The sequence below is a fragment of the Solanum dulcamara genome, chromosome 6 (assembly GCF_947179165.1).
Source record: "Solanum dulcamara chromosome 6, daSolDulc1.2, whole genome shotgun sequence".
NCBI lineage: Eukaryota > Viridiplantae > Streptophyta > Magnoliopsida > Solanales > Solanaceae > Solanum > Solanum dulcamara.
In genome coordinates, this window is record NC_077242.1 from 61,488,225 (window position 1) to 61,513,942 (window position 25,718).

A 25,718-nucleotide genomic window follows, 5' to 3' on the forward strand; every position below is an offset into this window, starting at 1 on the left:
TATACTAGTTGGACCCAAACCACGTCTTACAAAAAGTAATCTCTATCGTGGTACTAGAGGTATTAGTAGCCAAACCAATGCAGAAAAGGGTGTTAACACGCCAGCTAGTCAAGTAAAAGCTTAGCACATCTCATATGCCACTAATGTTTCAAGTAGAAAAGGAGCACGTACTCGATGACTTATAAATCTCAAAAATCAGTTTAACAAAGTGATACAAGTGGTACGACTCCTGTTAAAATTAGTTTAGAATAAAACCGAGTGAAAACAGTGTTTCCCCAAAAATGGTAATGATGAACAAATGCATGAACTAGGATCATACCACAAAATACGTGAAAATGAGCAACCAATGCAATGCATGCCATTACTAGCATTCAAAAAAGGCACTCACAATCAGAAATACAATACCAACCCTACAATGTTATCAAGGCGGAGAGAACTAACTTGGAATCCAACTGGTCCTAGACCACAGCCTCGAACCCAACAATATAACAACTTAATAAAGTATAACACACCTACTGCTAATCAACAAGCGAAAGAATCAAGAAGAGCTCCAAAATCAATAAAGAGAAAGAAATAACTCAAAGAAACATGTGTTATCCCAATCATACCACTCTAGCCTACAACCAAGCATAACTAATGCCAACCTACTGCTACAACGAACCACAAAGGTCTCAAGCACTAACACAAGATGTGTCATACAAAACAAGCCATATCGGAAGCAATACCTAGCTACAAGGGCAATAAAGCGCATTCTAAGACATCTTAGGATCAATCCTAACTTAAGTCCTCAAGTATCAATCCTAATAAGTTTAATCACATTGATATAACTAATAAGCAATTCTACTAACCTAAACTAAGGATCCTGTCACCCACAATAAGCCTAACACTCTTACGGGAATCAAGAAAGAATATAAAAAAATGGAATAAATTCTAATACTCAGAAAGCACCAACCTAAATCACATGAAATTTATACGAAACATCATTTCGTAAAGCCCAATCAAGAAAGTGGACTGTAGCCGACCTTAAAGCAGATCACACGCGCTCTGAATCCGTCGCACAAGAGCTATTTGCTTATGAAACACTTTCGATCACCTCCACACTAATAAATTACTAATCACAATGCTAATACAGACTGTTAGACACTTAATTGGCAATAATTGGAGACAGACTAAAAATCGAATTAAAATGGGAATGTGGGACCCATACCAAGAATTCTGAAATTGACTATGTCAAAATATACTAAATAGGTCAAGGAACTTGTGCACCAAAAAGGGGCATAATTCAAGCTGGAAAATGGGCTAAAATAGCCTATGCAATAAATCACCATAAACGTTCTAAACTTAAGTTCAGGTAAGCCTTTTGGGGAGGAAACTACCTCGAAACAATGACTTTCAAGATTTCTTGATAACTCCAAATATAGTCAAGTTAAAACCTGACCCAATGCAACTAAAATCGCCTTAATTGGAGCTTTCTAGCTCAAGAAATTGAATTTAGAAAATGCAGACTAAAACTGAAATTTGACATTTAAATATCAGTCATTTCGTCGTCAAATGCCATTTTCTTTCGTTAAAACCCTATTCTTCTATCGCTTAAAGTCTACACCAGCAAAACCAGTGTTTGCTATTTTCCAAAGTCTATAAACGGATCCTTGGGATTTGTTTGAGACCTGATAAAAATAAATAAGATATGTCACCCTAATAAATTTGACATTGCGGACTCAATAAAACCATCAAAACTTCTATATAAGGTCGTCTTGATGAAAAATAGGTCCCGAAGCTCCATTTTAAGCCAAATTCCGTAAGAAGGTTGAAATGAGAATAGAACCCTCGGGATCTGGATGAAAGGTCATGCTAGACCAAACTTGGCGTTCTGGAGCTAACGGAGCCATCATAATTGCATTATGAGCCCTGTGTTCCTAGAGTGTTGATCAAAATCGATCGTACAAACTCCAGAAGCTCCAAACATAGAAACTTACACAAAACTCAAACAAGCAACCTAATGACCGAACTATAAGTCCCAACGAGTTATAAATAACTTGGGTTTTTTACAAAAAAGCTCTTAATGCTGAAAATATTGGAAACTGAGGAAATGACTTGGAGGATCATTATAATATCCATCACTAAAAAGGACTTCCGTCCACGAAAATAGAAGGACAGTTACAACCTAAAGGCACGAAAAGACAAGGCTATCGGGTCTGCATGCTCCGCCAGACCTCAGACTCCCTCTCAGATCGAACAACACCAACAAAGAACTCAGGCTAAGAGGGAAATTCTCAAGTTTATTTCAAAACTCCAAAAATTCCTCCAATTCTTTTTTGGGCTCCAACTCTTGCGCAACTGAACCAAATTTGACTGAAAATACCATATTCATCTGAGAAAATCAATACCACACCAAAACCATAAAATTGAGCAAACATAGAACCATGGTCGATGCAACTCAACTCACAAATCAAAATAGATGTCTTATTCTCCAAATCCAACATCATCTAATATCATGAGCGTTCTATCAGTCCCTAGTTATACTGCACATCTCCAACACTATCTAACTCACATCTACAAGACCCTACAACACAAACCTCAAAAGGAGTACATTCTCCATGTGAACATCGGTGAATAAAAACCGCCAAAACAAGGAACTGAACCAAGGCAAAGCCCAAAATATATTCCTAACTTTTAAAACCAACAATCCTTGCTAAAACACAACCTTCTAAAACCAAACACTCTATTCCAAAGGATGATCATCCTGCGATTCACAAGACTACACTGAGCTTAGCTCCAATGACCTAATTTTACCATAGGAAGTTTCAAAAATCCGACACCATGAGCTTATAAACTAACAAAATTTGAGGCAACCACTCCAATACAAGGGAACCTAAGAGGTAGCGGCGTATAAACATAGTTAATTGGTCAGTAGTAGCCCAACGGTACTAATGAACTCCACAAGCTACCAAATATGAAAAAAGCAAACTTCACATCCTAAACAAGAATCAAATCATAAATTCCACAAATTACTTTGACTCAATCCTATAGAAGAATCTTCTTAGCAAATTTCCATTCTCTAACAGAAGCTAAAGCCTGGAGACACCAAGGAATACCACTACTCCGACTCCAAATCACAAATAAATCCTCTAGAGCTACCAACACAACCACAGAGAACCAACCACAACAGCAACAAGGTACCACAAAGAATCACACCTCTAAATTCCAACTAGCCATAATCCAAACACCATGAGCACTAGAAAGAGACGAATCCCAAAATACTGAATGAGCAAATCACAACTCTATAGCCAAGAATAAGACTAAGGTAAAGAAAGCAGTCGAGAATAAGATTAAGGTAAATAAAGGGAATGACCAACTATGACTACCACAAAACCACAGAAGGCCATACTACCTTTCACACAACTCCAACAACAACAATCTCCCAACTACTACTACAAAAGGAAGGCAGCAACTAAGGCAATCATCTAAGCTGACTATGTCCCACATCATACAAATTTCAAATCGGGTAAAGCTGGTCTTGCCACTTATCTAATCAGGGTCGGCATTAGAGCAAAACATACAAAAAGGGTGGCAAAAAGGGAAATCAATAATTTTGATACCACTATCATAACAAAACCACCATGGCAAAGGCACAGAGAGTTACTCAACCACTACTCCCAATCAAAGAAACACTACCTAGTCGATCCACTACGAAAAGAAACCAATTATAAAAGATAAAACACAATCCCAAATAAGGACGTCATACCAAACTAGCGATGGATAACAAGTCAAATATACATGAATGGGTATGAAAACCCCCAAAACACACAAAATAAGAAACGATGGGATAAAACAATGAAATCACATCTACAAAAGGGATACCTGGAGCCTCGACCTTTGGCCGGCCCATAGAATCATATAATGGATCATGCCCAATCTCAACCTGAACACCTGATGTAGCATCAGCATCACTCAAGACACCACCTCTGATCGAAGGTGTCGTCAACCCACAAGACTGACCCAACTGAATGCCTCCCACTATGTTCCACACTAAGGACAAGCTTTAGACCAATACTTAAGCTCTCCACATACACGACAAGGTATGATCACCCTATCTAAAGAAGTAACAGATGCTGGCAATGGTTGGAGAATCAACTCCCGCCTAGGGTACTCTCTGGACAAGTGACCAAACTCTCTCTCTGGACAAGTGACCAAACTCTCCAAAATTATAGAAACCTCTATAGTTTAAATATTGGCATGAAGGATATGATGAGATTCCCTACTACCTCTTCCAAACTCAGGACCACCCCTAGCTAATTACACTGGGGTCCTATGATAATCTCTAACAAAGCGGCCAACCTCGCCACACTCGTACATATCATCACCAATAGCAACCAGCTGCGAAGACCCAAATAGAGTAAAATGAGACCCAAAATGTGAAGGTCCAAAATGATTATCGTGAGAAGTATGACCTAAGCTCTATTTGTCGTAGGCACCACGACATACCTCATCACACCTTGGAACCTGAGATGCTACCGCCATAAACCTGATAGGTCGAGTTGAAAGATGGACCTCACTGAAATTATACCTACCTCGAAGTAAAATGATGTCACCATTGTACTGATGACGAGGCCTCTTACCATTATCTCTGTAAGTCTCAAGGCACGCCTGCTCCACAACCCTCACATGACTAACAATCTGGAAAAGGTAGACCCAGCTGCTATCAGGTGCTCCAATACCAACTGGAGTGGTAGGGACAATCCCCTAATAAACTCTTGACTCCAATCTTGATTCTACGGAATAATGTAGGAGTATGCATGTGCTACTTAAGAAATCCTAACACATACTCAGAAACGAATGATGAATATTATTGGGGACCAATCAACCCAATTCTGTCCTGAGAAGTATCTATTGCACCAAGGACCGCACCCGCCTGTGGTGTATCCTCAAATAGACTCGAGCCTTCCAACATCGAACCTCGCGGAGACAAGGTAGTCAATCAACTAGTTGGAGAGTGGGCTACCCCAGACTCTTTCTCAACTGAAGAACATCTCCAACCCCAATATATGTGCCTGACTGAGACCCTGTAGCCCTACCAAGTGCTGAAACTCTGATAGAATGTGTTAATGCTCCATCTATGTCCATCGAATACCTCGTGTTATCCATCTAAGAAAGAGTGGATTATATAGAAGCAGTTTTAGAGGTTAATCAAAGGGAAAGCACACGATAAGGGGTCAAAAATAGAATTTCCTAAGAATGTCCTATAAGTCTTTCGAAGATAGGATCAGACATCTCCGCACAGAATTCTACAAGGCATTTGTTCTCATACCAACTGTAACACCCCAAAATATTAGAACACGATTCGCTCTAAAAATCCCCAAAAAAGTTAGAAAGTTCTGCTAAATTTTGACTTGTACGGACACCATCTACAGCCCGTAGAAGTTTTCATGAACCGTAGATGAGCTTGTGGAGTTGAACTTCAGAAACTGAAATTTGGACCAGGAACTACAGACCAAGTTTACATACCATAAAAGTTTCCACAGGCCGTAGACATGATCCATAGACTAAGTCCTGAAACTCAAAATTTCAAGTGTATAGGACGAGACCATGTACGAGCCGTAGACTAATCTATGGACCGTAGAAGGGTCCATAGACCAAAGTCCTAAAACCCAATCTCAATACCCTTTTTCCACGAACGTAAAGAACGGTCCGTATAAGGGTTTATGACCCATAGAAAGGGTCCATAAACCCAAAGTTCAGAAACCCCAATTTTCCAGTCATCTTCTACAAGTGGCTTCCACGGCCCATAGATAGCCCCCGTAGGAAACTTCGTCAGATTTTAATGAAGGGCATTTGAGTGTTTTTTCATCCTTTCTAAGCCTAAACCCCGATGATTTTACACCTAATTAAGTCCCTTAATAGTACCATTCGATCGTTTTCTCTTATAATCACTCTCAAGACTTAGAGCAAGATTGGTAGAGGAGAAAAGGTAGGATTTCGTGCATCTTCTTCAATTTCTTCAAAGAATTATCATGAGTGAAAATTTTGAATTGATAAAATAGTCTTATAAAAAGGAACATGAAGTACATTATTATTGTTTTTATTTAAAAAGGCGACCAGATTAATTGGAGAGAGATTCTGCTCTAACAAAATATTCTTAGTGATAAAAGGAACATGAAGTGCATTATAAAATTAAATTATTTTATTGTTAATCGAATTATTACACCCCTATTTGCAAGTATCAACCCAACCCCTAATAATTTTGAGCACTATTGCAGGCAATCAAAATGCTCATGAACGCGGTATCGAAAATAATTATGAAATTTCATGATTTCAATGCTCAAACTTCAAGAAGAAGACTTGCAAGGCAAGAACGAGTGTTGAGTCAAAAGATTCATCATTGGCAGGACGAAAAACACATCTTCTTCATGCACACGTAACACCTACTTAATATTCTTTCTAGCCTAAAAAAACATACTCCTATTATTCTTTTCAACTAAAGTAAACAAGATAATTAACAACATATAGTCATATAGAAATCATTCAGTACTCGACAATTATGTCTCAATGTTCTCGTTTGTAATGATTAAATATTGCTCTTTGTTTTCAATTCGTTGCTCGTAAATACAAACCACTACAAGAAAATAAGAAATTAGCGATCAATTTTTTTTATACAACACATCTAGTGTAATCTCACTAAATGGGGGATTAAAATTTTTTTTTAGCTAAATAATAATTTTTTTATGTTATTTTGATTTAGCTATGGATTAGCGATGAATGATATGAAAATTCAATTAGATACGAGCTATTTAGCGACGAATTAGTTAGGGATTATGAATAAAATTTCGTTGCTAATCTCATATTTTCTAGTAATGAGAATTAAAGAACTTATCCAACACTACAAGAAAGGTAATGCATGTTGGTCACATGAATGCATAGTGCTAGTTTGGTTTATTACAGATTAAGCCTATATATATCATCAATAATAATTAATTAAAAGTACATCTATAAAATCTTTCTCTCATAAAAAATGTTGAGGTTTAGTACAAATCTCTTGAAGTTAGTTATTTTGCTGGTTTTAGTAATCTATTGTACTTTGGAGAGTGCACCATGCAATGCTAGGTATAGAAGGGAAAGAAAACAAGAACCTCAACAACCAAGTTTTGAAAAGTTTTATGTCTTCAATGTATTAGATTATGGTGCTAAAGGTGATGGAGTCACATATGACACCAAAGTAAGATATCATGCTCTATAATATATAGAGTACTATTTCACTGTATTTTAGTCATGTTGAACATACATACTTTTATTAGTATTCAATTATATTCTTCAACATGCTCCTCATGTGCGAGTTATAGACTCGAATTTTAGCATCAACCAGGAAAGTTATTATTGCGCTGATATCATATTGAAGTGTATAATCATGTTATATTTGATAGCTTAAGCTATTAGAGACAATACATTTCAATTTCACACAATAAGGAATGTATTAGATTCTTGAAAATGCTAAAATCCTAAAATAAATTAATCCATTTTTTTTATTTCTATGCATTTACTATGTATGAAAAACCATCACCACAAAAGTTGAAGGTTATTTATGTGAGCATGGTTAAATTATGTGACTCTGATGCCTCAATTCATTTTACTTGTCATTTTTTTTTACACATTCTTTAAGTAAATATTAACTTAAATGATAATTTGATTAAAATTTTTTATTATTATTTTTATCTCAATTTACTATTACTCTCTTTTTCACCATATTAGTTCTAAAAATAATTAATTATATCTTAATTTTCCAAAATAATAACTATTTTGAAATAAATATACTACTAAAAAAACTGAATTTAGCAACGAATAAATTTTGTAGCTAAACAGCAAAATTCATCACAAAGACGAATTTTGCTTAGCGGCGAATTAGCGACAATATTTTGTTAGCTCCATATTTCATAATTGTTTTCAAGATAACCTTAAACCTAATTTCACCAGAAGCACATGTTTATTGAACTTTGTCATTTCTTGGCAGGCATTTGAAGCAACATGGATAGAAGCTTGTAAAGTTGAAGGATCAACCATGATGGTTCCATCAGGCTATGATTTCCTAGTTGGTCCTATCTCTTTTTCAGGATCACATTGTGAAAAAAACATTGTTTTCCAGGTATATAAATTCAGTCCATTATCATTTTATAAGTTTAGTTCAATCACTCTCGCAAATTATTTTCTCCGTTCACTTTTTCTTGTTTATTATATTGAAAATAACTTTTTATTTTTAATTATCCATTTTAACATAACAAGGAAAGACCATTTTTCCAGTTTTACCATTAACATTAACTACTCATTTTCAGGGGCGGATCTAAGATACTGAGTGCGAATTTCTGGGACCCAGTAACTTTGCACAAACCTTGTGTTTATATTGAAATTTCTATTAAATATACTAGAAATATCAGTTTGGAACTCAATAATAAAGCAGTCACTTGGCCTGACGATAGTGAAGTAACTCACTTAAGCTTGGTTGACCTTCTTTATGGGGGTTTCGATTCCCCTTGGGCACCTGTAAAAAAATTTGAGATTATTGGAATCATTTTCCAAAAATCTTTTGAAATGCTAGTAGTCATGAGAATTATGATAAAATATGCACTTCATCTCTCTTTTTTGTTTTGAATAGTTGGATGGGAGAATTATAGCCCCAATAAACCCTAAAGTGTGGGGTCCTGTATTACAATGGCTTGAATTCTCAAAGCTAAATGGAATATGTGTTAAGGGAAAAGGCATTATTGATGGTCAAGGATCAGTGTGGTGGAAAAATGCTCCTTTATTAATAGAAGAATATCAAGGTGATGATTCAGAGGTGCAAGATGACTATGCTCAAACAATTGCTTTGGTAATAATCACTTATCAATTATTTTCTTACAGAATGTACAAAGTTTATTGTGAACAAGTAAAAATGAATCAAAGGTGTATTTTCTAAGACCTTTTTCCTTGTCCAAATAGCAATTTCTTTTAATTTATTCCATGTACAAACCAGTCTAAGTTATACTCACTCATAAAATAGTTAACTAAATTGTTCTACAAGTTAATCTTTAATGTTAGTAAATTAACACACCATTTTCATATCAACTCAATGTTAATTTAACTAATAGTAATTGTTATTATTCATTGCTTAACTTTTTTCTATTGGTGCCTGGACAGATAAGTAGCACATCAAAAGGAAAAATGCCCAGAACCAGACCAGCAGTGAGTACCATTTACTAAATAACAACTATTAGAAAATCTGAAATCCCACTGAAAAATGTTTATTGTTTATTTCTGCATACATTTTTATTGAATCGGTGGAAAAAAAATAGTAATATTTTTATAAGTATAGATTAGAAAGTTTTCCACTATTTTGGTGATATTTTGTTTTCCACCATACATTTTCTCAATGAGTTAGTTCAGCAGGAAATGTGTGGAAAGTCATGTTCTAAGCACAAATTTCTCACTGATTCGCAGTGAAAAAACATTTGTTTCTAATAAACTTACCTACACTGTGCCAAATCATATCACTTATTAATTAAGTGGATTTTTATTCTTAATTTTATAATTTTGGTGCAATTTTATGTGGCAGGCACTGAGGTTTTCTGGAAGTTCCAATGTAGTTGTAACAGGCATAACAATCCAAAACAGTCCCAAAGCACATCTCAAGTTTAATGATTGTGTGGCTGTTCAAGTTTCTGGGATCACAGTTTCATCCCCTGGAGATAGCCCAAATACTGATGGAATTCACCTTCAAAACTCCCAAAATGTTGTTATTAGCAGCAGTGACATTGCTTGTGGTAATTATATTTTAATCAATTACTCTTTGAAAGATATATAGCTAACTATTGTAGGCAATTGTTCCTGGGATCTATCCTACCCTTGGTGGATAAGTTAACTGATACCTATTACTGGTGGAAAGTGGCAGGTATTCGGTGAAATTAATCAAGGTACACGCAAACTGGCTCGGACACCACGAAATTGACAGCTAACATACTGCAACAAGTTAAAACTATAGTGTAAAAAGATTTTTACTTCATATTCAACTTTCTCTAGAAGCATTACATAAACTTTCATTTCCATTCTTCCTAAATCCAGTATGACACGTGTCAAGATGCGAACCATACTCTTCTTCAAAAATAGGAGTTGCTTGCCTTACCACACCAACCAACTTAGAGCTGGAATTGTTCTAACAATGGGCAGCTAGGCAAATAAATATGCTATGGCAATAACGACATTAGTGACTTAGCTTTTCGTGCTTCTCACGGGCTTTTCAATAGAAAGAGTTGGGGGGGGGGGGGCATGGAAGATTGGTTAACTTATACATAAGTTAAATCACCAAAGATGGAGAAAATTCTCCAGAGACTAATTCCTTTTGTGATTTTGAAGTGAAAACTATTAACACATTTTGCAGGAGATGACTGTATATCTATACAAACGGGAAGTTCAGCTGTGTTCATTCACGATGTGAATTGTGGACCTGGACATGGATTCAGCATAGGAGGACTAGGAAACGACAACACAAAAGCCTGCGTCTCCAACATAACAATTAAGGATTCAACACTACAAAACACTATGACTGGTGTAAGAATCAAAACATGGCAGGTATAAACTAATGAAGCATGAGTACAATAGGTTCAGTACTAAGAACCTTGAATATTGAATCCATGATTAAAAATCCTGAATCTGCCTCCGACTTTCACAGTATGTCACTATAATTGAATTTGTTCGAAATTTCAGGGAGGCTCAGGGTCAGTTCAGGGAATCATGTTCTCAAATATCCATGTTTCAGATGTGGAAACACCAATAATGATAGATCAATTCTATTGTGACAAAAGAAGATGTGGTAACCACACATCAGCAGTAGCAATATCAAGAGTTTCATATCAATCCATAAAAGGAACTTATTCATATAAACCAGTTCATTTTGCATGTAGTGACTCTGTCCCATGCACAGGTGTTTCCCTTGCAGACATAGAGCTTACACCTTCAACCAAAAAGCAGCACTTTTATGGACCTTATTGTTGGGAAACTTATGGAGAATTGAGAACAAAAACAACCCCTCCTATTGATTGTATTCAACCTGATAAAAGAATCCCTAGTTATGATTCTTGTTGATTGAATCAAAGTTAAGGATTGTACTCTCATTCAGTTGTATAAATTGTCCAGTACTAGAGTGATTGATGTATTTCAGACTAGTTTTCTGTCTGCATATAGTTTTGCAAGACCTTCATATTGAAAAGCTTTCATGAAATAGCTAGCTTTCTGCATATTATTCTCCAGAAGATCACAGAATTAAGTGTTAATTTAATTGCATATCAACCTATAATCTCGACACCCACTCATTTTCTGCTTCTTCTTTTTCTCTTTTTCAAATTTAAAAGGTCAATAACAGTATCAATTTTGTAGTATACCATAACAGAAAGAGAAACAGTATACCATTCAAAAAATGAATCTTTGTAACTCGTCCATCTAAAAAACAAAGTTGTTAACGGGCTTAATGTACACACCTATATCTGAATCCAAGTATTTCAATATTCCACAAGATGGGGAAGTCATCGTCTGCGGCTCCTTAATTGTCTTCTAAGCCTCAAAGCCATCTGAGCAAGGGAACCAATGACCCCATTCCCAAGCAAGATATTGATAATTGAGTTCACAGAGAGTCGGTTGAGGTATAGGACCTAGCACACTCCCAATTTAGGACATCCAGCTGCAAGAGGCAAGTCCAAGTTCTCTACAGTCCTGAAGGTTCTAGGAACCATCTTGTCAACATAAAGAGTTCCGTCTAGGTGGTCATATTCGTGCTGCAAAATGCGAGCCTGCCATCCTGAAGCATCTACTTTGATTGCTTTTCCATTTCGATCCAAACCTGTAGCCTCTACTACTAGGTGTCTTTCCACGACCGCTCTGAACCCATCAACACTGCAAACAGAAGATTAAGCAAATAACTCATTTATATTTGTGGTTATTAACCTGATAGGACATCTAAGCAGTTTTGATCACATAATGTATCACTATAAAGGCTAGATAGCCTGTCAAAGAGAATTTCAGATTCTTGTGAAAACAGGCTTTTTTCAGCATTAACATTTTTGAACATTGGCAAGCACAAAGTACTACTCTACTATTAGCAAAAGTGATTTTCGAATCGATTAGCCAAACACAAACTGCTACTCTCTAAAATTACTTTTCCAAAAAAGCACTTCTGAGTTCTGATAAAAAATATTTTTCAAAATAAGCAGATTTTGGAAGCTTGACAAACAGGATATTAGTTTGCTAGGTATTGTTTCTAGTAAACAATTAACTTAAACAAAAGCTAAAGAGAAAAACAGCTATTTCCTATTCACTATTCAGAAACAAGCATGCAAGCAAAGTAATGAAAGTCAAAACAATGTACAAATCAATAAAGCTTGCCCTTCACAGACTATCTCCTCAATAGGCAGAGTGACATCTTCACCAACTCAAGGCACACTCAATTGCACAATAACATAGCTCATCTTTACAAAAGATAGGTCATTGTGCATAAATAAAGTGATTAAAAATAATAGCTAAGGTAAGGAAAACTTGGTGACTGCCACCATCGAAAACAAGAGCTCATCCTGATAATTGTTGAAAAGATATTGCCTCTTGTACCTTTTTTAAATTAAAAGATTCATAGACCTTTTGAGTTGAGGTGTTTACAAAATATAAACAAACAACTATCTTCCAGTTACATGCTATTAATGCTTGTCACTTTCTCAAAATTTTCTTCGCATAAAACAATAATAATGGAGTAAATAGCTGTCTTTTTCCCGAAGTGCCTAAGGCCTAGGATTTTCTACCAAAAAGCATGCCTCTATGCCTGATGTGCAACTAAACAAATATACTACTACATTTGATAGTTCAATGTATAAAAAACATGAAGTTAGGCTTAGTTGTTTTTGTGTTACCTCAAGCACCCCTCGAAAAACAATGCAGTTTTGTTGCCCTTCTTTTTAAGCTTTGGATTTATAATAACCTGCAAGAAAAGAAGAAAACTGAACGTATTGCCACAAAATTTGGACCTCTAATTTATCAAGATGATATATAAAAAACTTTACACACCAGGAGATCAAATGGACGTCTGTCCTGTGCTTTGGTTTCATCTTTAGGAGCATAGCTTATATACTCGTTTGTGTCTTCCAGCACAATTATCTGTCAATTGCAAATTGCAATACAAACAAACTCAGTGAGGCAAAAAATAAGTTGGACAAACTAAATGTTTTCTTTAACAAACCTTCAAGGGAATACCAATTTGAGGAGCAGCAAGACCAACTCCGGGTGCATTTCTCATAACCTTCACCATCTCATCTATGATATTTTGGATCCGTTCTGACCCAATCTCCCCAAGAGGAACGTCCTGAGTGGGTTCATGAAGAACAGGGTCACCAGCTTTCACAATGTCAGGCATGACTTGCTTTTTTTTCTCTCCTAAACCCAGAAACCAACCTGCTTGAGCAGTGGCAGAACTATAATTTTTCTTGGATACTAAGTCACTGCATACAGAAGATCTTCCCTGCAGATTCCATTGCATGGATATTGGTCTCTGGGAGTTGTGGAGTTGCATTAAGTGGGAGGTCAGAGGATTTGTTTTCTTACAAGATTTCAAGTATTTTGGAGTGAATGGCACGGAAAGGACACGCTGTGCTAACCGTGGAAAGCTCTCCATTACCAAACTCAGACGACACCACTCCAGTAACACTAGTTACGGCATCCCAGAGTATCCATGGGCCTGTTGCACACAGTTTTGTTCAAGAAAATCTGAGGGATCTCAGCAATTTCATATCACCAGTCTAATGGTGCATACTGCCAGAACACAATACCAAGAAGAAAACTCAATTGAAATAGAAGTTGAATTTCTGGTCACAGAACAATTTATTGCTCTTTTACAGAAGAAATATGACACCTTGGAACTACTGTCTCCCTGAGATTTTTGTGAATCCAGCAAGCAATCAAACAGATTGGGGAGTATGATGAAAACTAGTTAGTTTGAACATAATTTCTTGATGTGTATAAGTGACTTAGCTTTAGAAAGATGCAGAATTGTAAAATGATAAAAGGGATTTGCAAAAATTTCATATCACCTGTATAATGGTGCATACTGCCAGAACACAATACCAAGAAGCAAAACTCAATTGAAATAAAAGTTTAAACTTCAAGTCAATTTAAAAATTTCTCATTCAAATTGTTACTTTTTTCTTTGTTGGTAGAAACACACTGATTGTCCAGTTCATTAGGGAACGATTTTTGGACTGACAATAGGGGTATCCTGTACAAACAAAATCCAATGAGGATTTGGTTCATTCGACACGTACATGTCATGTGCATCTTGCCTTTCTATGTTCTATATACTTGTATGCCACTATTGAGAGAGGATATTCCACATAATGTCGATCATAGAACAATTTATCAATCTTTTACAACTGAAATATGACACCTTGGAACTACAATCCTCTCAGATTCTTGTGAATCCAGTAAGTGATCAAATAGATAAGGGAGAATGATGAAAACTTGTTAGTTTGATCATAATTGCTTGGTGTGTATAAGCGCCTCAGCTTTAGAAAAATGTAAAATGATCACATTCGACAAGAAAACAAATAGATGTAAAAAGTGATAATAATGCACTATCAAAAGATCCCGATTTTTCCTGGTAAACCACATATTTTCATTCAAACAATCCGAAGATGCAGAATCCAAAGTTAAATTAAGACTCATGGCAGTTCTTATTTACTTGGATTGTATACAAGGCAAAGATATTTGGCAACAAAACAAGATATAAGGAATTGATGTCCCTTTTCCATCAAGCACATTTATAAAGGCACATTCACTTGGGCCTTTATATATTTTTTAATACACCGAATAATTAAATAACAGATTATGTAAAAATGAACTAGCCCCAGGTCTCTAATCCTTCATATTAACAAGTTCACCAGTTTAAACACCTAAAAGATGCCACCTTTTTCAGGTGTTACTAACAATTTTCTTGATTTCTTTCCTTGTTGGTAAATGTAAAAAACACATATAGCAAAAACAAAATGCACATTTACATTTAGCCTCAGATTACAAAAAAATTAAACTAACTAGTCACATTTTCCAGGATTACTGAACAAAAATTAAACACAGCAAAACAATGAATTATAGGAATTTTTTGTTTTTAAAAAAAGTTTAAATTGGAAACATAACAACTAAAACACAGAGAGGATAGGATACCTAAAGCTTTAAATTCTTTTACACCCAATTGGGAAAGACTGCAGTTTGAAACTCAGCAAGAGTCTGTCCTTGGAGAAGGATAAAGGAAAGAGAAAATGCCAAAATGAAAGCAGATGAATAGATGATGTTGGGATTGCATCTTTTTCAATTATCTTGGGCTGGGCTTATTGCAGCATGGTAGACTATTGAGCCCAGTATTATTAGAAAAACTTTTAAAGGGAAAATCACTTAGATATTCTAGATAATATAATATTTATCATTTATAACAATAAATTTATTTTTCTAATACATAACAATATTTTTAATTAGGGTTTAAAATTTGTGTTCTCTCCCTTCTCTCTGATGGCACCTACACTTCCCCTCCCCTCTCTCTTTCTTTACTATTTATTTTCTCACACTCATAATTTTCAAGTATAATTTTTCACTTAAAAAAAAATTATTTCTTTCAAATTTTACAATATGAAACATGGTCAAAATATCCACTTATAAAATTAGAGTTGTGCTTGGCTATAACTTTTGGAATTTTTTCTTGGGTCAATTACTTAAATAATAGATTATTTAGCATTAATTACAAGTTTTAGTATATGTTTCACCTTTATCAAAAATAACAATATTTTTCTTACTTGAAATAGTAAAAAAAAATACATTTTTGTTTCTTCCTTTCACTCTCTCTCCTTTTTTTTCCTTCCGTTTTCCCCCTTTCTTTTTCTCTCTCTTTCCCTTTCTTCCTCTTTCTCTTTCTCTCTCTCCTTCTTTTTTTTGTGTCCGTTTTTTTGTCCATTTTTTTCTTTTTCTTTCTCTTTTTCCCTTTTTGAAATCAATATATGATACATATTATTGGCATCTTTTAACGAATGTGGTGAATATATAATTAAAATATTTTAATACAAATATATTATAAGTATTATTTGTGAATTTCAAATATTTCGGTACTATTTAAATTAGGATAATTAATTATTATTTTAAAAAGAAAGAGAAAGAGAAAGAAAAAAAAGACAAAAAAAGAGAAGGACGCAGAAAGCCAGAAAAAGAGAGAGAAAAAGAAAAAATGGATAGAAAAAAGAGATAAAGGACGCAGAAAGAGAGAGAAAGGGGAGGGTAATGGAGTGATTTTAGTTATTAATTAAGATAGATATGTTATAGACCGTAATAAAAAAAATACTCTAAAAAGGTAATTATTAATCTAAAAGAATTCCTTTATGTAAAAAATCCTTTTTATTTTAGAATTTGTAGGTACTTTTTATGAATATAATCATATCTGGCCTAAAACGGTAATATTTCAAAATATAGAGTCACATAATGTCATAAATTAGATCCATGTACAAGTTACTACATATTATTACAAATATTTTTTCACTTTGTTTGGATGTTGAACTTGTGTTTGGCTTTATTTTTTTGTAAAAAATAATATCTAGTTATTTGAATATACTTTACCTAAAAGACTTGAAATATGATTTAAATATAAAATATAATTTAAATAGGGTTATTTTTATAAAAATAAAAAATTTAGGATAAAATTTGAAAAAGAAAAATATAGTGAATATGAAGAAGTTTAAACAAGGTGTTGGGCATTTTACTAAATTTCAAATACAATTTCAAGTTGTATTTGAAATTTGCATGGCCAAACATTGAGTATAAAACATAAAGTGAAAAAAATAAAATATTTTCATGGTAGAGTGATCTTTTAAGTGTTGAAGTACCAAATTTAGAACTAGGGATTTGGAAATCTAGATGTACCCAAAGGTAGGAGGGGATAAAAAATAAATATGGTAGAGCCATTACCCAATGCGAGTTATTTATCTGACTAGAATAATTTTATCTACTCAATCCCCAAGCTTACAATTAGATGCTCAATGACCTATTACTTGTCAGCACATAGAGGGACTCAAACCGAATATGATACATCAAATGTGTTGGATGAAAATTTTCCAGCCCTGGATGGTTCAAATTACGTATTGATGGAGTAGCAACGGGAATCCTGGAAGTCAAGTGGGGGTAGCATTCTCAAAAATAACAAGGCCATCTTTACTAGGATTTGCATTTGGAATAATTATCACATTGTGATAATTGAATCTGATTAATGCTTATCATCAATATGATTAATGGTAGTGATGTTTCTCACTCGAAAATTGCTCCTACTATCAAGAAGATCAGGAAGCTTAATGAGTATTACAACTTCACTTTCCAACATTGTTACAGGGAGGTAAATCATATCGCAGATTACTTGGCTAGTAAGGGTGAGCAGGATAAAAGCAATATATTTTTCACTCAAAATTTAACAGTGCCTATGAGAGTTAAATATTGGTTGAAGAATGATCGTAAAGGTATGCCAACCTTCAGAATCAAAGCGCACAAAAGACACTTCACTCTTGATAATGGTCAACACCTCTCAGAAAATATCTATTTCTATTTTCCTTTCAGTCTGCAATTTTAGCAATCTTGTACATCATTCACTGAGAATGACTAATCAAACCTTTAATCTCAGTGTCTGAAAGGACTCTTTTTTGTATAAGGATGAGCTATTCATCCTTCATGTAACTCAAGAAGGTTTGTACATATATCCAGCCTCCTTTTATTTGTATAACCTCTTTTGGTAATGAATACAAAGGTTGGGCTCATACCCAACGCCACTAATATGTTGGTTGAATATTTTTTTAAAAAAAGAACTACGGATTTGAGGGGAAAAAATAATAAATTATCACACCAAAATAGAGATATTCTTATGAATGACCCTATCTAAAAGGGATTTTTTTTTTGGGGGGGGGGAGGGGCGGGGGGTGAGGAACTGCTAGAAATTTAAATGACCCAACTTGAATTTTATATGGAAACTTACATAAATAGCTATAATGTAAATTTGAATAGCTATAAGAATGCTATTACTAAAAAGGAATACAGTTTTTATATATTATTAGTTGTATATGTGTATAATTTTTTATTTATTTATTTATACATTAATACAATTATAATTATAACGCAATAAATAAGGTAAATTTATTAGTATAACTGACAACCTTATATTTACGTCCCTAAATATCACGATTCCAATCCACCGTGACTGGCACCACACTAATCGTCCAATGGGAGAATCATTATGATAGCCCAACAATAACAATACTGAGAAGATATAATAAGATTAAAGAAAATAACAAGGTTTAGTTCCCATACACTCAACTAGAATCTAGTCAACGAACTGAAAACATGCGGAAATTCATTCTAAGAACTAAAAGTCAGTCATACCAAAACTCTAAACATCTAACAAGTCTATAAAGGGAATGAAATCCCCAAAAGAAAGTCATTAAAGAATAAAACAGAGTCTGAACATCTAAGTTCAAAAAGAAGGACTGGAACAAAAGAGAGTCCACGACAGCCTGAAAGAATAGTTTACCCTTGAACTCGAATATTATCACTTCTCTAAGCGATGTCTCTCCACAACCGGCTGAATATGTCATGTACTTAATAAAGACAGAGCAAGTGTAGAATTAGTACACAAAATCAACAGTGTACTGGTAGGATCATATGGTTAGCCAGTAAGCGAGTCATGGACAAGTAAACCCAACATAATAAACACATACATACATAATAACTTAACTATTTTCATCTCAAATAGTGCTTCACTAGATCACAATTCAATAATCCCAATATCATGAAATTTTACATAAGGATCCTCTTATGGGACTTACAAATACTCAATTTGTGTCAGAACGTGACACCTGATCCAAGGTTTGTGTTAGAACATGACATCCGATTCAAATGGATGTCGGAATGTGACATCCGATCGAATTATATGTCAGAATATGACACCTGATCCAAACATACAAAGCAATCACCAATTACCAGCAAGAGTCAATATTATATCACCAAGAACAAGTTTATCACAAAATAGGCCAGTAGTGATCATTTCACATATTTCCTAGCATGCTTTCCTATTCATATACACATGTGCATAAAATAAAGTAATTTAGAAAGTACATGAAATACGTACAAAAAAATCATCACTTATCTCAAATTCAAGCTTCAACAACTTTAAGGTGCAAGAGCTTTCCCTTTCCATATCCATTTCGTATGTTCTTGGTCTAAAAACAGTAAACACATATAAAGGATCAACAAAATAACTTAACTAATATGAATTATAACACAATTGTCATCCTAGGTCAAACTCATGATCCTAACCCCCATTCTAGGGCTATTTTCCACCATTAGTTTTCAAGCTAAAACCATCCCTCAAGATCAACCACCATAGATTATGGGTTCTAGGAGTCAATTTACAAGTTTAGAGAGTAAATTACTTACCTTTGGCACAAATTTGGGGTGTAAACAAGTAGAAAATCGCCCTAGGTCATTTCTGATCTTTCAAGAATGAAGTGGGAATAAAATAAACCATTATGGGGTTTTTCCTCGACTTAAGTCCTGTCTGTCTTGTTAAGCATATAACTAGCATTCCTTCTGGGCCAAGTCACAGTGGGACCATCCCTCTCTGGCGGGATAAATTCCGCTTAGGTGGGTTGCACAAAAACAGAAAGCTCGAAACTTAATTTCCAAACCCCCATTTCACAACACATCCTCATTCCATGGCATCTAAAAATATACCCTTCACGCTAAATATATTTTAGGAGTTTCACTCACCCAAATGAGATTTCGTAATGCTGTAAGAGATTCGTATCATCTTGGATATCATCTTACTATATCATATTACCGATTCTACCCCTTACTTATTATTGGGTCACCCTAGACTTCACCTCACTCAAAACTTATTCGAGTTTAGCTTGGGCTAAAAATTTTCGAACTTACTACCCAAAATTTTCTAGCCAAAATTCCTTCCCCTATGGACTATCTATGACAACGGGAATATGTCATAACAATAGATACCAATTTACCTATCACTCATCCCTGAGTGACCAACGAGGAAAAACAGGGCTAAATCAAAGAAAGAATCGTACCTACTTCGACGAACAGTTGAGGATACTTGTCTCGCATGTCCTTCTCAGTTTCTCAAGTAGCTTCCTTAAATGAATGATGCTTCTATTGGACCCTTACCATGATAATTTCTTTAGTCCTCAACTTCCGGACATCACGATCAAGGATTGCAATCGGCTCTTCTTCGTACTGAAGAGACTTGTCTAACAAAACTGAGTCCCATTTAATGATGTAATCCCCATCTCCATGGTACATTTTCAGCATCGACATATGAAACACCAGATGTACTCCAGAAAAACTAGGTGGTAAGTCCAATCTATATGCCACTGGCCCTACACAGTCAAAAATCTCAAAAGGGCCAATATAGCGAGGACTGAGCTTGCCCTTTTTACCAAAGCTCATTACCCCCTTAGTGGGTGACACTTTTATGAGCACTTTCTTACCAGAAAAACTAGGTGGTAAGTCCAATCTATATGCCACTGGCCCTACACAGTCAAAAATCTCAAAAGGGCCAATATAGCGAGGACTGAGCTTGCCCTTTTTACCAAACCTCATTACCCCCTTAGTGGGTGACACTTTTATGAACACTTTCTTACCATCCTAGAATGTCATATCCCTCACTTTACGGTCATCATACTCTTTCTAACAACTCTGAGCTGCTAGAAGCTTAGCTTGGATGCTTCTTACCTTATCTTGAGCATCTCTTAATAAATCGATCCCAAAGGCTCCACCTCCCCAGCTTCAAACCATCCTATGGGAGACCAACATCCTCTCCCATAAAGAGCTTCGAAGGGTGTCATCTCAATGCTAGAATGGTAAATATTGTTGTAGGAGAACTCGCATAAGGGCAAGAACTTGTCCCAATGTCTCCCAAAGTCGATCACGCATGCCCTCAACATATCTTCCATCACCTGAATAGTCCTTTCTGATTATTCATCTGTCTGTGGATGGAAAGCAGTACAAAAAGTGAGCTAAGTGCCCAACTCTTCATGCAACTTTCCCTAAAATTTAGAGGTGAGTTGCGCACCACGGTCTGAAATGATGGAAAGGGGCACCCCGTGCAACCTTACTATCTCTTTCACATAAATCTTTGCCAATTGTTGTGCATTGTAGTCCACTCTAACCAGAATAAAGTGTCTGACTTGGTCAACCTGTCAACCACCACCCAAATAGGCATTCTTTGAAGTAATCCTCTAGGTCTTTGGTGCTCATAATTCACCCGTTCACAATTCTAGCACTTTCCTACATATTCGGCTATGTCTTTCTTCATACCTGGCCACTAATATAAATGTTTCAAATCTTGGTACATCTTGGCTATTCTAGGGTGAATAGAGTATTGTGAACTATAAGATTCAAACAAGACTTTCTAAATTATGCCATCCACCCACGGAACAAAAATCCTTCCCCTAATGTTAATTACCCCACCTGCATCAAGTGTTGAATCTTGGGCCTTGCCCGTCAAAACATTTTCTCTTATCTCATTCAAATTTATATCTTCAAACTGCTTGGCCTTAATTTCCTCTATAAAAGTGGGCCTTAGATCAACACTGGCCATCACCTTGCCCTTCTCTGAGATGCCTAGTCTCATAAACCTAGCCTCTAAGGCCTAAATCTCTCTAGGCAGGAGTTGATTGAAGGCTCCCAAACAGGTTAGACTGCCCATACTAACCGATTTTTAGCTTAATACATCTGCTACCACATTAGCCTTATCTGCATGATACTGGATGGTGATATCAAGTCTTTGAGCAACTCTATCCATTTCTGTTGTCTCAAATTTAAGTCTTTCTGGTGAACATATGCTGCAAACTGCGGTGATGTGTAAACACCTCACACTTGACACCATAAATATAATGTCTCTAGATTTTCAGGGCAAACACTACCACTGCCAACTCCAAGTCATGAGTCTAGTAGTTTCTCTTATGCACCATCAACTCCCGCAAAGCATAAGCTACAACGCTCTTATCCCTGCATCAATAAAACACCTAAACCTGAATGTGAAGCATCACAATAAATAATAAAGTCTTTACCTTCGATTGGCAGGGTCAAAATAGATGTTGTGGTCTGAAGAGTCTTAATCTTTTGCAAACTCTCTTCGCATTTGTTAGTCCACTCGAATGATACCTCCTTTTCAGTCAGCCTAGTCAAATGGGTAGCGATGGAAGCAAAGTTCTTCACGAACCGGTGATAATAACTGGCTAATCCCATAAAACTCCTAACTTCAATCACGAAACTAGGCCGAGCCTAGTTCTTAACTGCTCCAATCTTTTATTGGTCCACCATTACCTCTTTCTTTGAAACAACATGGTCCAAAAAGGCAGCTGAAGGCAGTCAGAATTCACACTTAGAGAGTTTTGCATACATCTTCTGCTTTTCTAGTACACCTAGAAAATTACGAAGATGATCTACATGTTCTTATTCACTCTTCAAATACATCAATATATCATCTATAAATGTAATAACAAATGAATTTGGGAAGGGTTTGAAAACCCCATTCATCAAACTCATGAAGGTTGTAGGTGCATTGGTCAATCCAAAAGACATCACTAAAAATTCATAGTGCTCGTACCTGTGTCACGCCCGAAGAGGATACCCTAGGTGTGGCCGGCATTCGAAAACTATTGTTGGTCCCAAGTGAACCACTTGGCTCAACCACTCACTTATTCAAACTAACCAGCAAAAGACTCGACAAAAAGGAGAGGTCACCCCATACTGGACATTTAACAATCTCTATCCATAAGTAAATAATAAATTAAAAATACTCAAAGTATAAAGTAACTCAACGTCATAAACTCAATAATGAAATTATGGTTTAAACACAGACTCCGAAAGAAACCATCTAACTCGACTCATGCTCGGTCCATGAAGCCTCTAAATCAATACTAGAAAGGTGCCAAGACAAGTCCAAGGCTACCTCAAATGACTATTAAAAGAGTGACAACTGAAGGAATAAAATGAAGTCCTCTGAATGCAAGGATGGATCACCAAAAGCTGAACTAGATCTAGTCTTCAATGATACGCCTGTTGAGGACCTCTATCACCTGTATCTGCATCATAACACGATTCAGGCCAAATAACATTAGTACATGGAATGTACGAATATGTAAAATGGTTGGAAGGGACAAAATCTATAATATTCAATTTCATGCAACTCAACTCAAGGGACCTACTCTGAAATGACACAACTCAATAAAGCATGAAGTAAAAATAAAACAATGCTTTAAATAATATGTAATCAGAGACACAACTCAATATATGAAAGTATGATAATTCACTCTTTGGGAGTTTTTCTAACCGACAACCATCACTTATAAGCTAGTGATTATTGACATCCAATTTTGGCTCTCTGTTCTCAAAATTAACGTGTTCAGACTTCTTGATCGTTAAAAAAACACAAAATCTAATTTTTTTCCACATTTTTAGTTTTAAATTTTTTTATTAATAATTATCCTTATTTTAGGATTTTCATGAATTTATTCTCATTTTTTTTCTTTTAATAATTTATGGATAAGCATTCTTAGTTTCGTAAATAATAAGATTCTTATCAATTTATTGTCATTGTAAATTTTAATAGTCACACTATTTTTACAGCCATCTTTAAAGTACACAACATAGCACTGTAATTTATTCCTTACAACACAATATATCTTCCAAAATATCAATTACATTTTTTATTTTTTGTGTTACATATAGATACATATATTATTTTTTGTAATGACTCGTTAAGTGATTTTGAGAATGATTTCTCACTCATATTCAACAATTCAATCAACACAAGAAATCAAATAACTGTTTTTAATTAACACAAGAAACCAATTAACTTTTCTTTTAATTAACATAAGAAGCCAAAGAACTTTTAATTTTTGGTTGATAATTGTTCAAACAATTTGTTTAGGGAGTCTAAGATCTTTTTGTGATCTCCTCCAAGCTGAAAATTAAAATTTCAAATAAAAATTCTTTCAAAACCACTCTCTCCATTCTCTTCTTTTTTCTCCCTCATAATGTCACGATCCAAAATGGGCCATGAGTGGCACCCACCCTTAACCTCCTAGGTAGAAGAACCAACGATGTGAACCCTAACTCATAAAGTATAACAACAACGCGGAAGCTCAAACTTATAAAGTAAGAATTAACAATCCACAAGAATTTACTGCATAACGTTCCCCAAAATCTGAAAGTCATCACATGAAGGACATCTAAATTCTAAAACTAAGTCTTGAAATATCAAGCACTAGAATAAACAAATAACAAAATATGTCCGAAAACTAAAGACACCATGCCATAACTGAGAGAATCCATCACGAGCTAGAAGGATAGCTCACCCTGAAATCTGATGATCTTGAGATTGACTAGAGATGAGGTCGAGTCGAAGTCGGTGGAACACTCGCTGCACTCCACAAAATAAAACAAGAAAGATACAAGTAGGGGTCAGTACAGACAACATGTACTGAGTAGATATCATCGGCCGACTCAAAATAGGAATCAATATGCAATAAATAATAGAGGGAAATCAACCATAGCACTTAACAGGTGGCAATCAATAAACAATTACATAACCAGTCAACAATATCAAGATCACACATGAGGACTCAAGCCTCCACATCACACTCTTTTGGAAAACGAGTAATGGAGATTGGGTAGTATTAAGTCATTTTAATTAATTTTTCTTTAATATTACCATGCCGGAACGTGACACCCGATCCAAATATACCATGTCGGAACGTGACACCCGATCCAAATATAATTAATTTATCATTCTTCATGATTACATTCCACTTCATTAACAATATTTCATCAAGCCTTCTTTATTCAAGGCACCATTTTTTATAGGACAAGTTCAAGATTATGAATTTCATGGCCTTGGAATTTTAGACCAATCACAACAACATATCAACCATCCAAACCACAATAATTAAATGCGTAGTAAACTTCACACTTATTACTCAATGATTATCAATCACTATTAAGAGTCTATCTATGATATAGAATAAAACCATAACCTACCTCCACCGAAAAACCAAAGTTAAGCAAGCTAATTCACTGGTGATTTTCCTTTCTTCGATGCCTCAAAATGTTTTCAATCTATCAAGTATAAAATATTCGTGAGAAAATGAATTCGTAGACACCAATAATATATATATTGAACTTAAACCACAACTACTCATCCATCTCTATAATCGATTACCTAAACTCAAACCTAGAGTTAAGTCTTAATTTTCTCCTGATAAATCTAATGATATTCATATGATACCATCCCTTAATATTTTAATATATACCAACATGTTAAAACCAATTTAACTATGAGATACTCACAAATTTCCAATAACTAACGAGTAAAATATAAGTAAATTTGATATGTTTTCCACTTGTTGTTTCCCCCTCACGTTGAATAAATATGAAGAAAAGTGCACTAAGTTCCTATTTCACTAACTATTGCATATTTTCAAAGCAAATTGGAAATTGTTGACATTTAGATATGGATAGAAAGTTACTCTTGCTTTCTGATCCAATGAACAACTAACACCCTTGTCATTATTATTTCCCTACTAACTTTTCAACAAGCAATTACTTTGGATAGTAATTACGTGGACTGC

General features: G+C 35.1%; 2 protein-coding genes across 3 annotated transcripts; one reads left to right on the forward strand and one right to left on the reverse strand.

The window, feature by feature from the left end:
* Positions 1 to 6,989: 6,989 nt before the first annotated feature.
* Positions 6,990 to 11,370, forward strand: LOC129891240 (polygalacturonase At1g48100-like). The gene is made up of 7 exons (XM_055966531.1): positions 6,990 to 7,213; positions 8,003 to 8,134; positions 8,642 to 8,857; positions 9,166 to 9,210; positions 9,581 to 9,788; positions 10,403 to 10,593; positions 10,729 to 11,370. Exons 1-7 carry the CDS (start codon positions 7,010 to 7,012, stop codon positions 11,104 to 11,106), a joined length of 1,374 nt encoding a protein of 457 aa, XP_055822506.1. The 5' UTR covers positions 6,990 to 7,009; the 3' UTR covers positions 11,107 to 11,370.
* A 7-nt stretch (positions 11,371 to 11,377) lies between these two features.
* On the reverse strand, positions 11,378 to 15,331 carry LOC129891241 (peptide deformylase 1A, chloroplastic). Of its 2 annotated transcripts, none has more exons than XM_055966532.1 (5): positions 15,214 to 15,331; positions 13,241 to 13,735; positions 13,069 to 13,158; positions 12,915 to 12,982; positions 11,378 to 11,910 (listed from the first exon to the last, which is right to left on the reverse strand). In XM_055966532.1, exons 2-5 carry the CDS (start codon positions 13,670 to 13,672, stop codon positions 11,670 to 11,672), a joined length of 831 nt encoding a protein of 276 aa, XP_055822507.1. In that variant the 5' UTR covers positions 13,673 to 13,735; positions 15,214 to 15,331; the 3' UTR covers positions 11,378 to 11,669. The 2 variants fall into 2 exon arrangements, with proteins under 2 accessions (XP_055822507.1, XP_055822508.1); XM_055966533.1 differs by having other exon boundaries at positions 13,241 to 13,809; positions 15,214 to 15,314.
* Positions 15,332 to 25,718: the final 10,387 nt, after the last annotated feature.

What these genes read in the sequence shown, in the direction of transcription:
- LOC129891240 (XM_055966531.1), top strand. Translation starts at nt 7,010, where the DNA reads ATGTTGAGGTTTAGTACAAATCTCTTGAAGTTAGTTATTTTGCTGGTT. An exon ending in GAGTCACATATGACACCAAA is followed by an intron (nt 7,214 to 8,002) that starts GTAAGATATCAT and finishes ATTTCTTGGCAG; the next exon opens with GCATTTGAAGCAACATGGAT. An exon ending in TGCCCAGAACCAGACCAGCA is followed by an intron (nt 9,211 to 9,580) that starts GTGAGTACCATT and finishes TTTATGTGGCAG; the next exon opens with GCACTGAGGTTTTCTGGAAG.
- LOC129891241 (XM_055966532.1), bottom strand. Translation starts at nt 13,672, where the DNA reads ATGGAGAGCTTTCCACGGTTAGCACAGCGTGTCCTTTCCGTGCCATTC. An exon ending in GACGTCCATTTGATCTCCTG is followed by an intron (nt 12,983 to 13,068) that starts GTGTGTAAAGTT and finishes CTTTTCTTGCAG; the next exon opens with GTTATTATAAATCCAAAGCT. An exon ending in TTTTTCGAGGGGTGCTTGAG is followed by an intron (nt 11,911 to 12,914) that starts GTAACACAAAAA and finishes TTCTGTTTGCAG; the next exon opens with TGTTGATGGGTTCAGAGCGG.